General features: G+C 37.3%; 2 protein-coding genes across 2 annotated transcripts; both read right to left on the bottom strand.

The window, feature by feature from the left end:
- Positions 1 to 7,710: 7,710 nt before the first annotated feature.
- LOC144431365 (bile acid-CoA:amino acid N-acyltransferase-like) lies at positions 7,711 to 8,964 on the bottom strand. Its single transcript, XM_078119403.1, has one exon. It carries the CDS (start codon positions 8,962 to 8,964, stop codon positions 7,711 to 7,713), a length of 1,254 nt encoding a protein of 417 aa, XP_077975529.1.
- Positions 8,965 to 11,825: 2,861 nt separating this feature from the next.
- Positions 11,826 to 13,996, bottom strand: LOC144431371 (acyl-coenzyme A thioesterase 1-like). The gene has a single exon (XM_078119421.1). The coding sequence runs from the start codon at positions 13,765 to 13,767 to the stop codon at positions 12,514 to 12,516; it is 1,254 nt and encodes a 417-aa protein (XP_077975547.1). The 5' UTR covers positions 13,768 to 13,996; the 3' UTR covers positions 11,826 to 12,513.
- Between the last annotated feature and the right edge of the window lie 1,369 nt (positions 13,997 to 15,365).

Raw genomic sequence — 15,365 nt, 5'->3', positions numbered from 1 at the left:
CAAAGCAAAAATACACAATAATAACCCCTTTAAACATGTACAGACAGATTCACTATATGGAAAAATATCAGTCCGTATATGTGATTACTTTTCTTATTCTATATCAGTGGGACTTCTACACTGCTGCATTACCGATTGGACATTGGGTTTATATTTTGTTAATTTCAAAGAAATACACGACATACTGGTTTCATGTTTTAGGCTACTTCTGTTACAACTTACGAGACTCAATAAAGTTCATAGCTGAGAACAGAGATCCACAAGCTTATGTAGAATAAAGCACGGACAGTAATGCAAATGCAAAGTCGATACGCCACAAAATATTTTCGGGAAAGACATCCCAATCACGCAATAGTTCGTTTTCTGCACTTCTCTCTTGTATTCTTTTCCCTAATTGCTTATATTTCTCTCTAAATCATTTTATACCAGTAAGTTAGCGAGTAACTATACCCAACATGAGCTGTACAAACCCATACATCAAGCAGAAACGAAGAAAAAGTGTGGCACAGACGAACTATATTATGTACGAATGTAGCCAAATGAATGGCGCGCTCTACCCGACAAAAGTTGTCGAGAGCTCACTCAGTTGTCATGTCATAATGTTTTTTTTTAAACCAAATTTTTTTGTAGCCATATGCCATTAAAGAACTAAAATGTTAGCAAACGATAATAAATAAACGAACACCTAGTTTCATCAGATGATTCAGAGCCTTTTTATATGAGGGAGAATGATCTCGTTTCCAAATCCTCATTGGCGTGACGAAGAAATGGGCTCGCGTGCAACTGGATCGCCCCCGGCGCTATAAAAAATGTAAAATCGGAAACGTATATATATAATATTACAGACCAAATAAACCAAAAAACAAATCATGGTTAATAGTGTTTTTAATGGATGCGCTTGGTGGTCTTCGACGAGTTTTTTTAATATTTATGGAAATTTCCGTCAGAATCAACCCGTTCACTGACGATTTTGAGGTTTTGATAGCAATAGTGTCACGGACGAAAACCCCTTCTCCACCATATAAAAAGTCGGAAATGAAAGAATTCAAGGTTCTGCCTCCTTAAAAATCGACTGATCAGGTATGTCGCTCGCGGGCCGGATTATTTTACTGGAACGCAACTTGTCGACTCTTGGGCTACGCGAACTACCTTGCGCCGTGGAATCCTTTCACATGTGATAACGCCCACAGGGCTCAAACCAGCGTATATTTTTCATCAGAATCTGAGCAAATGTGACGTATGGCTAATGATTAGAAAGCTACATCCTAAGCACAATTTACTGCGTTTCATCTTTACTGGCTGCCGTAGCAACCTTCAAATTGATGAACTCTTCTTGTCTTAGTATACCTCCATCACAGTCAGAAGATTTGTTTGCAGATTTACTTCTTTAATTATCTTACGCGTCTGGTCGATATGATTGCATATGAACACATTTTTTTGATAAAGGTGAACGAAGTAATATGAGCCACAAAATTAAAACGGGATATCAAGGTCATGAATACACATGCTTCGAATCAACGACGTATGTTCAATGTAATTTTCCTGGGGTTTGTCTAGTCGTGGGCTGCCAAGCGTGACGTCGTTAATTAACTAAGATTCTGATTAAGGGGATCTTCGTCAGCAGCGGTGGCGCAAGGGAAGCGTAGGGACATTGTCAAACATCAGGCCAGGGGTTCGAATCCCGCAAGGTAGACTGGGTTCTAGGGATTGGCCAGCAGGCATGATAGGTTGAGGGAGTGGAGCAGATAAAAAAAAAGGAGGAAATGGATTCGGAGAGCAAGTGAGTGCAGTCATCAGCGTAGGCAGGGCTGCAGGGATGGGTCAGCGGGCAAACCAGGGTTATATAATTCGGAATGGGGGTAGAGAGCAAGAGACGAAGGAGGAAGGAGGAAGGGGAGACAAAGATGAGAGTCGGATGTGTTAAGGCCAGAAAGGAATGAGGGCAAGCAAGGGCTGGCGGCGGAAGAAATAGTGAGTGAGTGAGAGAGAGAGGTTAGCAGCAGAGCTGAGCTGGGGGGACAGGCTGAGGGAATGGAATGAAGCAGATGAAAGAGAGGAGGAGAAGACGCATATGAGAGTGCAGCCAACATGGGCTGGAAGAAGCCCGGGAGGAGCACAGGAGGGAGATGGCGGTAGAAGAGCAAGTGAGGGTTATTAGCAGCAGCAGACCCGCTAAGCTGCAGTCAACAAACAGAGCGGCGCGACGAGCCATCCGGTGAAACGTTAAAAAAGCAGACCAAGCCCATGGCGGTAAGGTGGTTAGCAGCAGCAGACCGCGCTAAGTCGCAGCCAAGGACAGAGCTGGAGGAAGCAGGCCAAGCCCGGGACAGGCTGAGGGAATGAATGGGAATGGGGAGCGGGATTATGACGGCATTATGAGTGCAACATAAAATAGACAGACAGGGATGGAAAAAGCAGGCCAAGCCCGGGGGGATGGCGGTAAAAGAAAGAGCGAGTGAGTTAGAGAGAGCAACAAACAAACAAACACCGTGAAACATAAAAAAAAAGTTTAATCAAAAGATGTCACAAATCAAATGTCATGATGTCAAAAGTCATTCAAGCTTTCAGGCACGCGAGAATTACACTTACACGGGATGAAGAAGTTTCCAAGAAGGTCCAGCAGGTTGAAAGAAATTCAAGTAGTCAAAACAGATGCTGAAACCAAATGAAGGACGTAACACGTAAATGCTTTTCAGCATTCTCCATCAGGTTTTTGTTTCTCCTGAATTGTTCGTTTCACATGTCATGATGTCAAAAGTCATTCAAGCTTTCAGGCACGCGAGAATTACACTTACACGGGATGAAGAAGTTTCCAAGAAGGTCCAGCAGGTTGAAAGAAATTCAAGTAGTCAACACAGATGCTGAAACCAAATGAAGGACGTAACACAACACGTAAATGCTTTTCAGCATTCTCCATCAGGTTTTTGTTTCTCCTGAATTGTTCGTTTCACATTTGAATATTGATTTAAATGCATGTTTGAGGGAGTTGGCAAATACTAACCAATGTCATAAATTTTGTCATAAATTGAAGTTTATATTTTTGATGGTAAGACATTAAAATTTTCTGCCTGGGAATCTGATTTTGATGCTTTTATAGAAGCTAAAACTACCAATTACTCAATTTACTAAGTCAGCATTTATCAGGGGATACAGAATCATTTATCAATGCTCTAAGGCAGTGGTCAGCAACCACCTGGCCGCGACCCATCGCCGGTCCGCGGAAAGATTACTACCGGTCTGCAGAAACGTGGCATAAAAGACGGACAATGTCCTAATAACATGTTTAGTTGATTAACAACTCAAAGAATAATTAGTTCGGAAGAGTCTTTGCAATTTATAGGGTAATTTGGCAGTCTTTTGGGCAATACCACTAACTGAATACCCTGGCATTGCAAAAAGAGCTTTACAGGCATTTTAACATTTATGTGAAAACGGTTTTTTTTCTAGATTTAACGCAGCGAAGAAGGCGGCGCTTGTTAGCCATCAGCGTGTTTTTGGAGGGGCGGCTTACTTAGAAAAATAAATGCTGCCAATTTTTCACTTATTCACAATTTCCACAAATACACTTGCTGTTGAGCAAAAGTTTAATTCAATACCAAATATAAAACAAACAATAAAATTTACTGGAAAATAAAATTAGCAACTTTTAGGTTTTTTGTTGAAAAACAAGCGACCCAGGAAAATTTGCAATCTTCCCCGTAATTGATATGTATATTATGAACATGCTATATTTTGTCCTCGAAATGATATTCTCACAAATTCTGTGTTGTGCTGCGTATAGGAGCGCAATATTGTACTAAACGTTTCTCATACTGTAGTGGTTACACTCGCGGCCGAAGAAGAGATAACTCGATTCTCTCGCCGTTCTTTGATATTTTCCCGATTTCTTCTTTGAAACAGCACAAACAGAATGGACCAATGGCTCTTGAATGTTGTTAAAGCACAGTAAGCGTTGATGAACGTGCTAACGCCGAATATTGTTTCTGTTACCGAGCGCGGATAGATGGTGTAGGGTAGCAGACTCTTTAAACCACCTCCTAAGACGTCTGACAAAATTGCGATGATTGTGCCCACTATGCAACGATTTATGATTTGACCTACTGGACTGCTGGACTTTGTAGCGATGCAACTGAAACAACGCGATTGGTTGTGAACTTCATTGGTTGATGCTCTTTTGTTTTCACTTTGATTGTGCCTCTGTAGAACTTTATCACTTCGAATCACGGGGTAAATGAACAATCCTAGCAATAAAACTTGTGACAATGTCAGTCCTGCACCAAGAAGAGCTCCAACTAAAGGATAAGAAGAACGGTTCGTACGTTTCATGCATCCATATGTAGATCCAATAAACTTTGTTGGAATTATAGAGTTGCAAATAATTCCCACAAAAGATAACGTAATTCCAAACAGTGTTACCCAACTGATGGCATTTACATATTTTCCACCAAGTTGCAGAGTTGAGGGATGGGCATACAAGAGTTTCTGTCGCAACCAGAGAAAAAAATACATCGCATATCGGCAGAGAAGCCGAATTGTTATTGCAACATCTGATATCAGCTCACACCACTGTAAAGCATTTTCTATTGAAGGAAGTTGAAACATTGCCGCATAAATAGCATATCTTGGTACAAGCAGAGCTATTGAAAGCATACAAACGTTATAGGCAAGTTTACTGTTGGATTTGGACCTTCCGTCATTCTTTTTCCAATTTTCATTCGTCAGTCCATAATATATCATTGATATAAAGATCCATGAAGACAATGAAAGGAGAATGGCATTGACTGCTTGACTTATGATGATAACATTTGTGAGATCAAGGTCTGAAGTTGCATTTTTCAGTATAGCCATTGTGCTATTTAAGAACGATGTTTCACTTTCATTCGTCATTTAAAATTGAGTTGAGTTTAAAGTTGTTTTTGAGAATAAATATATTTTATAGTTGATATTTATGTTGACCTGACTAAAACGAGTAAACAAAGCATTGGATATACAATATGTAAACTTTTTGATGAAATGTCGTGCTCTAGGTTTAAGATACAAATATACTTATTTAAATATTTGAAGAATTTTTATTTGTATAAATATAATAGCGTTTTAAATTTATGCTTATATAATATCTGTTGTTTGTTGATTTATTTTAGTTGCACCGAACACATTTCAGTACTCCCGAAGTATGTGTACCAGGTTAAGGTTAGGCCATAATTTCAGGTAAAAAATACTACGGTAGTCACTTGGCTTCTTCCCGAACTCGTAATAGAACTAGAATATTGAAAATTGGCATAAAATTATGGACTAACCCTAACCTTGATCACATACTACGTTCCGGTGTCCGCCATCTTGATTCACATACTTTGGGAGTACTGAAATGTATTCGGTGCACTAAATACTCAATACTAAAATTAATCACCAAACAATCTACATTTCTACATGTAATATACGTAACCAAGAAGTATAACTCTCTACTCTCGCGTTCATTCCTATTTTCTATTTAGACATTTCTCTTTTGACTCACTCTCTCTATTCAATTTATGTTTCCCAAATTTCCCTTTGAACGTATTTAACGTAGTTAAATTATATGACGTTTTCTGACGTCATCTGCTGCTGAAGTCAGCAACAATGGTGTCGCTGACTTGATAGTCAATTGCAGCCGAAACACTGCTTTTCTGTTGTTGTTTTTTTTGCTCCATTCATTATTATTTGTGTTTACCATGTTTCATGCACGACAAAAATAAATTATCTGAATCGATAAGGGTGTTGTTAACTACTAGGGGTGGCGGAATCGATTCCGGATTCGATTCCAGGATCGATTCTTCGTGAAATCGATTCCGGTGCATTGGAATCGGTTCTTAGGGTTAAAACTTGGATTGCAAACAAGCTATATTTTTTTGTGGCAAATTTTTCACATATGTGTATAAACTGATTTGCTACTACGCCGCAAACTAAACTATATTTCTCGCGAGTTGAGGACAAATGCCACATTTGGACCATTTCTGTATATGTTCTATTATTATTTGCGTTCATTACCTCTATCATTACGACTTGGAGCAAGAGGCATCAAGAAAAGTAAAAAAACTTGTTGCAGTTTGAAGTGAAAAATTTTACACCTCAGAGATGGAACAGTCTGCAGTCCAATAGACCGGAATAACGAAATAACTCTTTCACAGAAATAATGAAGCATGTATTGAAAATCTGATCAGTGATGGTATGGGTAGCTCTTATGTGACTGGCGGTGACATTGATGAATTGACCAGGGAGGTGGACGCTTCAGCTGAGATATCAAAATATTTGAATGACAGAACTCTTGTCATATAAGCGACCCAGGAATAAATGTTGCAATGGTGGCAACAAAACAAAAAAATGTATTCAAACATCGCAGTTGTCATCAAACGTACCTCTGTGTCCCAACAACATCCGCTGAATCGGAAAGGGCATTTAGCTCAGCCTCAGAGGAGCCTTCCGTATTCAAATTACGATTGAGCTTACAGGAAGATGAATTGAACTTTTTACTATGGCAATAATTGTTGGACACAAAGTGGACATTCAGATTGTTTTGGTATTATATTTTATTTAAAATTCATTTTTTTGTCCCTGTTATGAAAACATATCGTTTATCATTACCTACTGCACCAATTGCTAGGAAATTTTCAGTGGGTAAAAATTGTAATTTTCCTTTAGAAGGCTATTACGTTTATTTATTTCAAGACCTTTTGTGGGCTCTAAGGGATTTGTTTTTTTTGTGTGCGATTTTGTCTACTGTGACAGATTGAAAACACATGCTACTTAGTTTAGGCTTTCGTGTCCATATATTCGAACATCGCTCACTTGTTTGATTTGTTAGTATTGTTTAAGCGGTATTGTTAGTATTGTTTCCTCGGTAAGCTATGTCGAGGAATCAGGATTCGGAATCGAAAATTTAGAAATCGGATAGGAATCGAATAGTTGTAAATACTCATACCTAGCATCCTTATTTACTACTGGGATTGCATATACCCGTTGACATTCACATATACTCCTAGAATTCTGATGAAGGTTCTAGTATTTTCCAAATTCTTACGTGTTACATTATCTGAGGAAAAACAATTTTCGCGACGCAAATTTTTTTTTTTCCAATAAACTGAATGTGCAGCTTTGAATAATTTAATTAATTCAATTACCAAATTAAAAAAAATTTGCTATGATCTATAAAATTCTGGATGTCTTGTACAAAAAAACACGACTGGTCCCTGCTCTGTATCAGTGTAAAGTATGAATGTCTATATGAAACAAATCTTTAAATCAATTCCAAACAAACATCGATTTTACAATAAGAAGTATTATTAAAATAGTACAACCTCAATATTAAATAGAAATTGATCAAAAGACAATGATTTGTAATAACATATTAAACCATATAATTTTTTGTTAAAGTTAGAGAAGGCGTATAGGGGCATAGCTGCTTGTGCCAAGAGTGCCACTTATGCGGCAATTTGTCTATAGTCAGATGTAATTTTGCCTTGACCAGCGAATCTAATTTTTGCAAAGAAAACTTCTCATCGAAAGTTTGCTTCTCGTATACACAAACCACTCAGCAAACCGAAAAACGGTGGTCAGGTATAACCTCCATTCCGCAAAATAAAAGCACGCAATTGGAAAATAATATAAAAACGAAAGATGAATAAAATCAAAAACGATGCCAACGTGGATTTTTGGATCAGTCAAATATGAGTTAAGCTAGGCAAAATTCCTGTTTAAAAATTCTATCATATCGTTCCATATTTTAACCTGTGCAACACTATGATCTCTGTAATTTCCTCCGTAATCAATTCTCAACTCTTTCCGGATCGGGTGATAAGATATTTTGATGAGCGGGGTATATGGAGGAAGGGTGATATGACCAGCCCCACGATACCGTGTTATTTTATAATTGGTGTTGTTTGATAACTGGAACATTTTTTCGGCTAGGACGGAACATTCATCACAAGCAAACAGTTGATCGTCTCTGGAAATGCAGAAACGAAATGCTGCAGTTGTTTTGTAAAACTCGGGAATGTGATGATTAACATTTTTTATACTTGGTAGCTTATAGCACTTTAGATGATTATGTAAACCTTCATTAACTGATATTTTTGCTTCATCAAATTTAACGGACTTCCAACATTCATTTCGATATTTTATATCTAAACCCAAGCAGGCAAAAATAGGACCATTCGTATTGACTACGCACTTTACATTTTCAGAGCAAGTAGATGAAGCTAGAGCTAGAACTCCTCCGTAAGATGATCCCATGACGCCGATACCGCCTTTTTTAACGTTTTTGTGTGACGAAAGAAAGTCAATTGCTTTTACAATATAGTCCATATTACCTGTTTCAAAGTCATCGGGTCTGTTCCCGCACTTTATCAGGCCTAGACTCAGGACAACGAAACCATGATTAGCTAAAAGAGCTCCACGTTGTTCAAATACACCTGCAACAATGCCTGCGAGGTCTAGGACGCCTGGTAATTCGTCTTGGCCGTCTGGAACAAATAATGTTCCGCAAATAATACCGTCATCTACCTGTATCCTTTTAACATTGCAAGGGTTATACCAGCGGTAAATGGATGTAGAAGCTAATGGAATACTAGTCCATATGTCACTTTCTTTTAAATGCCCACCAAATAATTTCAGTCGTACAACATCTGGTGAAGTAATATCCGTCTTAATTAAAGTTCCAAAGCTTTTACCAACACATTGGGGTCTTCTCATAGCCCAAAATAAACCCATATCTTCAATTCCCACATAGCTACCTCTCACAGATAATGTTGTTTTAACATTCACAATACCATTTTTGTCAGCAACATAACATGCAAAAGCGTGAAACATCTGTCCCCTATCACTCGTTTGAACGGATTGTATTGTGACTTTTCGTTCCTTTCCAAGTCCTGTAACCATTATCGAAATTGCTTCATCCGCCAAAGAATTTATTGGGACTTCGAATTGAGCCATTTTTTACTAATTACAGCCAACTCTGAAAACTCGAATGCAGTTGCAATCATGTATAAAAAATCCATTTATATGTCAAACGCAGTCACAAGCCTCACAGAGGAAGAATATAGTTGGCAAGTAGCTTCCTTCCTCAAAGAACATATTGATTTTCCTCATATTATTTTTCCGCAGACCAAATTGTGTGATGATGGAAAAAGCAATTGTTTTCAGGCACTTTTCCATATTTTTTCAATATATACTATAAATAATTATTCGCCCTAACGTAAACACAAACGTTTAAAACTTAAATAATGACTGATCAAGCTGAATGGCAAGTAGCTTCCTTCCTCAAAGAACATATTAATTTTCCTCATATTATGAAGTCTTTTTCCGCATAACAAATTGTGTGATGATGGATAAAGCAATTGTTTTCAGGCACTTTTCCATATTTTTTCAATATATACTATAAATAATTATTCGTCCTAACGTAAACACAAACGTTTAAAACTTAAATAATGACTGATCAAGCTGAATCGCTCACAAATTTTTATAATAGTAATAGTAGCTTGTGGCGCTTTGAACTGAACCATCCGGTCTTTTAAGCTTTAAGACTTAAACACCAACCCGCTATCTAATCACTCATACGATTTGACTACAGCATACCAATGCTCAAATATACGAACATGAAATTACAACTGATAAAAGACGCATACGTAAGCGTCCGCATCTTTTCAAACGTGTCATTGGCTCGTTTCCCTAGTTTTGGTCACTATTAGTATGTTTTTGGTTGTGCTTCCAAATTTTAGGTATAAATCAAACAAGAACCTTTATAGCAACTAACCCCCAAATGTACCCCATTTCATGTTGAAATCATCATGACAAAGTTAATTTTTCCCAAAATTCGAACAAAGACTTTCGTAGGAATCAAATTACACCAGTTTTAAGAACATAACAGGTTCCACACAGTCATTATCAAATTAAAATCTATATTCTCAAGACCTTTGGCACTGATTGAAATAATTATATCTAAGTTCCCATCCGTACGATGTACATAATTACCCTTATTGAGATAATAGGAGTTTCTGTTTATAACGTGAATCACGAGCTCGCGTTGCAGCATTTAATTGGATTTACGATCGACGTATAAATACGACTCCGATATCTTTCGAAGGGGGACGAGGAGGAGAGAAGACGATGTAAACCATTCTAAGCTAGTCTGGATTAATGTTATAAGATTTATATTCTGTGTGTTGTGGAAATTTACGAATAAAAACATATAGAGATTTTTAACGCATCTTCATTCACGTGGGCGTTGAAGCTGAAGGGTGGACGGGTGACTTGCAAGTTCTGAGACAATCTACGAAATAGCAATATACGGTAACATCCCATTCATTTAACAACCATATATGCTATACCTTAACAACATGATATCAAGACGACCCATAGGTCCACTCGGTGTCCAATAATTCAATGGTCATTTTGCCTTTTATTTTGGAAATTTTATTTGGGTTCCAAGTTCCAACAATCCCAAAACACCGCGATAGACTGACTACACTAATATTATCGTATCTAAGGTATTATCATTTTCAAATAGCAGGTGTTATATAAAATATTTGACAAAATGTTAAGAAATATTTTTGTGTAAATTGCTTTAATCTAACTTTTTCTGTTATTTTTCTAACTAATTCCTCCAAATTAATATTTTATTTGTGGGAATAAACATGATTTTATATTTTTTGTTCCAGGTGAAGGACATTTGTTCTTCAATTTCTCAAATTTATATTCATTATTGAAATAAATATTTTATCTTACATATTATATATTTTTGACGTCAATTTGGCACAGTTCGTTTTGTGAGAATAAATGAAAGACACCACGAAGAACGAATATACAGCGTATTAATAAAGTGGTATATTAAATTACGTAAAGGAATTTGATGTGCTTCGTCCGGCGCCCCAGAAGTGTATGTACTAATATGGAGGTAACTAATTTTGTTCGCCTACTTTACATCAAGTTGTGTAAAGGGACTGAAACCTATGGGTAGGGGGGATATTCACTTGGCTAACACGAACAGTCCCCGAACTCGTAATAAGAAATGAAATATTTTCAGTTCAACCGGAAAGCTTGAAGAAAATCGGAATAAAATTAAGGCCAAACTGACCAGGTACAAATACTATACGGGAGTACCCTTCGTCCAACTAATGGTGGGCATATTAAGGTGTGAATTAAGTAAATACACTTGAATAAAAACTCCTTAAAATGAAACAAATCTGGTTAAGATATATTGAGAACTGAATTCATGGTAACATTTTGAAATAGTAATAGGGGCGCTCCAGAAATGTGTGTACCAATACGGAGGTAACTAATTTTGTTCGCCTATTTCACATCATTTTGCGTAAAGGGACTGAAGCCTATGGACATGGGATATATACATTTGGCTAACAAAGATAGTCCCCGAACTCGTAATAGAACAAAAATAAGTAAAATCGAAATAAAATTATGGCCTAACCCTAACCGGGTACACACACTACGTAATAGGACCTTATGAACACCCTACTTAATGTGCTTCCACTTGACCAATATTGAATTTAGCATCGACCCTTCACAACGGTGTGTTCGCCAACATTGTAATTTATGTCGTATGAAATTTAGGCTAATGTTCAGAAACGTATTCTAGTGAAACTGAAGTTGAGTTACTTGATTGTATAATGTTATCTCTCGATGTGCGTTTCGTTCCGACTGATCGATTTTCTTATATAAGGTTCAAAGCGTGAGTGTTGGAAGCAATGGTGGTATTTAAAATTTTAAGAATCTATTTCTCTTGTATTGAACACAATAACAACAGGTCGCCGAATTTCAAAAAGTTTATGTGTATTTTCAATGCTTGGTGATTTATAGCACTTCACATGACTACCTTCGTTTATTGAAATTTTTATTTCGTCAATTATAACTGATTTTCAACATATTTTACGATGCTCAAAACCTGAACCCAAGCATCCAAAAGTGGGGGCTGATGTCACAACAAGAGCCGAGCAAGACGCTATAGCCTACTGATAATTCATAAAAATATAAGAAGGAGTGAACACGGTGAAAAATCATTATAAAATCGCATTCTTCTATTTTTCCCAATAAAATAATTTCCTGATTTGAAGTCTTCGCAGGCGAGTTGGAGGAAAAATAATACCGGAAGCAAATCCAACTTGCCTATAACGTATGTATGCTTTCAGTAGCTCTGCTTGTACCAAGATGCCATTTTATGTGGCAATCTGGGTATAGGACTTGTCAGACGTAACTTTGACTCGAATATAAATTTTGCGAAAAAAAACTTCTCATCGAAAGTTTGCTTTCTATATATATATATTCTATTTCTATATACACGAAGCGCTATCACCCATATTAAAGCGGGCAGTGCAAGTGTAAGTCCGCGCTGATTATTTGGATTCGATTGCGAAATAGACCCCATTCCGCAAAATAAAAGCACGCAATTGGAAAATAATATAAAAACAAATGATAAAAAAAATCAAAAACGATGCTAACGTGGGTTTTTGGATCAGTCCAATATGAGTCAAGCTACGCAAAATTCCTGTTCAAAAATTCTATTATATCGTTCCATATTTTAACCTGTGCAACACTATGATCTTTGTAATTTCCTCCGTAATCAATTCTCAACCCTTTCCGGATCGGGTGATAAGATATTTTGATGAGCGGGGTATATGGAGGAAGGATGATATGACCAGCCCCGCGATATCGTGTTATTTTATAATTGATGTTGTTTGATAACTGGAACATTTTTTCGGCTAGGACGGAACATTCATCACAAGCAAACAGTTGATCGTCTTTGGAAATGCAGAAAAGAAATGCTGCAGTTGTTTTGTAAAACTCGGGAATGTGACGCTTTACAATTTTTATACTTGGTAGCTTATAGCACTTTAGATGATTTTGTACACCTTCATTAACTGATATTTTTGCTTCATCAAATTTAACTGACTTCCAACATTCATTTCGATATTTTATATCTAAACCCAAGCAGGCAAAAATAGGACCATTCGTGTTGACGACGCACTTTACATTTTCAGAGCAAGTAGATGAAGCTAGAGCTAGAACTCCTCCGTAAGATGATCCCATGACGCAGATACCGCCCTTTTTAACGTTTTTGTGTGACGAAAGAAAGTCAATTGCTTTTACAATATAGTTCATATCACCTGTTTGAAATTCATCGGGTCTGTTCCCGCACTTTATCAGGCCTAGACTCAGGACAACGAAACCATGATTAGCTAAAAGAGCTCCACGTTGTTCAAATACACCTGCAACAATGCCTGCGAGGTCTAGGACGCCTGGTAATTCGTCTTGGCCGCCTGGAACAAATAACGTTCCGCAAATAATGCCGTCATCTACCTGTATTCTTTTAACATTGCAAGGGTTATACCAGCGGTAAATGGATGTAGAAGCTAATGGAATACTAGTCCATATGTCACTTTCTTTTAAATGCCCACCAAATACTTCCAGTCGTACAACATCTGGTGAAGTAATATCCGTCTTAATTAAAGTTCCAAAGCTTTTACCAACACATTGGGGTCTTCTCATAGCCCAAAATAAACCCATATCTTCAATTCCCACATAGCTACCTCTCACAGATGATGTTGTTTCAACATTCACAATACCATTTTTGTCAGCAACATAACATGCAAAAGCGTGAAACATCTGTCCCTTATCACTTGTTTGAACGGATTGTATTGTGACTTTTTGTTCCTTTTCAAGTCCTGTAACTATTATCGAAATTGCTTCATCCGCCAGAGAATTTATTGGGACTTTGAATTGAGCCATTACTTACTAATTACAGCCAACTCTTAAAACTCGAATGCAAATGCTATAATGTATAAAAAAAATCAATTTATATGTCAAACGCAGTCACACGCCTCACAGAGGAAGAATATAGTTGGCAAGTAGCTTCCTTCCTCAAAGAACATATTGATTTTCCTATTTCATGAAGTCTTTTTTCGCAGAACAAATTGTGTGATGATGGATGAAGCAATTGTTTTCAAGCACTTTTCCATATTTTTTCAGTATATAATATAAATATTTATTCGTCCTAACGTAAACACAAACGTTTAAAACTTAAATAATGACTGATCAAGCTGAATCGCTCACAAATTTTTATAATAGTAATAGTAGCTTGTGACGCTTTGAACTGAACCATCCGGTCTTTTAAGCTTCAAGATTAAACACCAAGCCGCTATCTAATCACTCATACGATTTGACTACAGCAAACCAATGCTCAAATATACAAACATGAATTTACAACTGATAAAAGACGCATACGAAAGCATCTTTTCACACGTGTCATTGGCTCGTTTCCATAGTTTTGGGCACTATTAGTATGTTTTTGGTTGTGCTTCCGAATTCCAGGTATAAATCGAACAAGAACCTTAACAACATAATAACAAGACGATCCCTAGGTCCACTCGGTGTCCAATAATACAATGGTCATTTTGCCTTTTATTTTAGAAATTTTATTTGAGTTCCAAGTTCCAACGATCCTAAAACACCGCGATAGACTTGACTACTTCAATATTACCGTATCTACGGTATTATCATTTTTAAATAGCAGGTGTTTTGAATCGAGATGATGATTGTGACAAGCAAACCCGTTCGTAAACGCCTACGCGTAAAAAATCCTCAAAATAAGAACAAATGTTTAAGATGGGCCTATAGATTTTTTCTCGGGTCAAAGGTCAGGGAAGCTTTCATTCATCGAGAAGTCCCAAGTATTCCGAAAGATTACGGTACAAAAAAAGAAAAAAATTTCCATCGAACGAATTTCTGCATTTAGTTATCCAAGATCTGAAGATATAGCATTTGTTATAATCTAACCGCATAATCCAGGGACGGTCGCTGCGCTACCCGCGAGGGGAAATGTAAGGAAGATATTTGAGTATAAATGAGCGTATGTTTCATTATGAGTTTGTTGGATTCGCCAGAGTCGTTGCGCCGGACGAATGGCGGGAATTCGTCCGGCGCGTAGCCCCCAGCCACTTTAGTTCATTCAGTAGTTTAAATAACAAGTCATAAACTGATCACTCTTGATGGATGTCGATTTTTATCAATTTTAAGGTCCGTGATCACTCGACCGTGACGAATTTTTTTAGGCATAAACTTCACTCCAACTACCTTGTACACCCCAAATATGAGACCCCCATCTATTACCGTTCTCGAGATAGGGAAGAAAATCACTGGACCGTGACTGAAGGGTACTAGAAAAAAAATTTCGCTGATACGTGATTGGAATGATTTTTCTGATCATGCCCATGCCTTTAGATTCTTGATAAGACCTCTCTGAAGCCGGCAAAAGGCCAAAATCACTAGACCGTGACGGAGGCACGGGAGCAAAAAAATTTCTTGAAAAAAGTATTAAACTAAATTTT

Source organism: Styela clava, chromosome 13, assembly GCF_964204865.1.
Source record: "Styela clava chromosome 13, kaStyClav1.hap1.2, whole genome shotgun sequence".
Taxonomy (NCBI): domain Eukaryota; kingdom Metazoa; phylum Chordata; class Ascidiacea; order Stolidobranchia; family Styelidae; genus Styela; species Styela clava.
The sequence above is the reverse complement of the archived record's forward strand: the minus strand, read 5'-3'. Positions and strand labels throughout refer to the sequence as shown.